This window comes from Eimeria mitis, genomic scaffold (assembly GCF_000499745.2).
Source record: "Eimeria mitis Houghton genomic scaffold, Emh_scaff31, whole genome shotgun sequence".
In the NCBI taxonomy this organism is placed as follows: domain Eukaryota; phylum Apicomplexa; class Conoidasida; order Eucoccidiorida; family Eimeriidae; genus Eimeria; species Eimeria mitis.
The window spans coordinates 59970-61836 of record NW_013571445.1 but is presented as its reverse complement, the minus strand read 5'-3'; the positions used below and the strand labels follow the sequence as shown (position 1 = coordinate 61836).

Sequence of the window (1867 nt, the reverse complement as noted above, 5' to 3'; positions counted from 1 at the left end):
ATATATATATATATATATATATATATATATATATATATATATATATATATATATATATATATGGTTGCTGGGCTTGCTTAAGGCTGCTGGGTGTGGTCCTGGCCCTCTACACAGTGGAGGCGCGTATCTGCTGTGCATGCTGCTGTGGGTGAAAGGAGAAGAAAAGCAGCTGGCGTGAGGGGGCGTTCAGGGGCTCTGAGCTTCACTGGGCCTGAAACACAGCGGAGCTCTTGCTGGGGTCTTCTGGGTCCATGAATCCTTAGAGCGAGTGTCACCACATGAAGAAATGCAAAATATTCAAGTTTTTTTTTTTTTGTATTAAAGTGAAATTTAGGTATTTATATATTATTTAAAATAAAATTAACATAAAATATCAATAGTTTTATGCTTTGCTGCAGGGGAATCAATCGCCAGAGTCGCTGCTTTCCGCCACCTTCTTGCAAATGAAGGCGATGCTGAATTTGTCGTTTCAGAACAAACGCGACGAGATAGGCCGCGCAGCGGATGTCAGGGACGGCACAGCTCGCCTGGACAAGTCACTGGTATAAATTTTCCTAAACCCCAAACCCTAAACCCTAAACCCTAAACCCTACTTTGTAGGACGCCCCCTCACACCGCAGCCTTGGACGCTAAGCCCTACACCCTAGGCCGACTCTCACCTGTCACCGCAGCAGCAAGGATGATATGTTGTGTTTTTTTCTGTTGAGTGGAGTTTGGATCAGAAAATCCAGCAGGGCCCCGCGAGCACCTCCATTGTGAGTTAGTTGTACTTTGGGGTGTCTACTGAATATGGTTGATTTCTGTTTCTCTTGATGGGCATTCAGGCAGACGAGAGAGCCGCAGCAGATGTCGTCGAGCTGCTGCAGCGGCTGAACTTGTGCGAGGATTTGGCCGAGCAGCGCATGCGGGCGAAGGAGTGGGTGGTTGAGCTCAGAGACCGGCTGCACCAGGAGGGCAGAGGGCAGGCGATCTCGGGGGCCCTGGAGAGGGCTGAGAAGTCGCTAGCTAGAGGGTAGGGGGCTCACTTTATTCTGCATGCATACAGAGTATCTACACGGATACTTGTACATGAATTAGATAGACTCTGTGGCCCGCCTGCTTACAAAGATAGCATATATCAGCCGCCCGCTTTGCCGCCGTCTCCTTCGCTCCGTGCAGCCCGATGTAATGTTGCTATCTGAGGATACAGAAACACTTCTTTCATTGTTTCTCCCTTTTGGCTGCCTCTATAAGGGTTTAGGGTTTAGGGTTTAGGATTTAGGGTTTAGGTCTTGCTAGTCATTCCGCTTTTATGTTTCTTAATGCCGATCGCTCTGAGAGACACAAAACCCTTTGCCTTCTCTGGTTCCCGTTGGCTGAGCTGCTGCGTTCTTTTTTGTTTGTGTCTACGGCCAGAGATGACTTAGCTGAAATCTTCGCGAAGCTGAAAAACACCACGGAGCGACTCTCCCAAGACTACAAGAAACGCACCCGCGAGCTGCAGGCTCAGGTGGGCTGTCTTGGCTTGGTTGAGCCCCTGGCAGCAGACACTGGCGCGGGGGGACTCAGCTGCAGCACGGGTGGCAAAGGGTGCGCAGCATCCACTGCTGCAGCAGCAGCAGCTGCTGCTGCTGCTCCAGCTGTTCTTCATGCTGCTGCTGGCTGTGTGCCTTTGCCTGCGCCTTCAGATTAAACGCTCAGAGGAAGCCCGGCGGGACGCCGAGGAGCGGAACGCGCAGCTGCAGCAGCATATCATGGCTCTTAACAACAGCTCTCAGCAGCAGGCTTCCCGCGTTGCCAGAATGGAGGTCGAGCTCCGTCGCATGCATGCAATTTCACTCAGGCATTTCGTCGAGAAGGAAAGAGTAGCATCGGCGAGGAGCCTTCA

General features: G+C 50.9%; 1 protein-coding gene across 1 annotated transcript in view; it reads left to right on the top strand.

Annotated features, from left to right (window-relative positions):
• The window catches only part of EMH_0033240 (uncharacterized protein), a gene marked incomplete at both ends in the record, with an annotated part of 11458 nt that overhangs the window by 1443 nt on the left and 8148 nt on the right, over positions 1-1867 (top strand). Inside the window, 4 exons of the mRNA XM_013498012.1 lie at positions 399-542; positions 825-1012; positions 1396-1489; positions 1668-1797. Of these exons, the coding sequence (XP_013353466.1) occupies positions 399-542; positions 825-1012; positions 1396-1489; positions 1668-1797 (556 nt within the window). The remainder of the gene's footprint in view (positions 1-398; positions 543-824; positions 1013-1395; positions 1490-1667; positions 1798-1867) is intronic.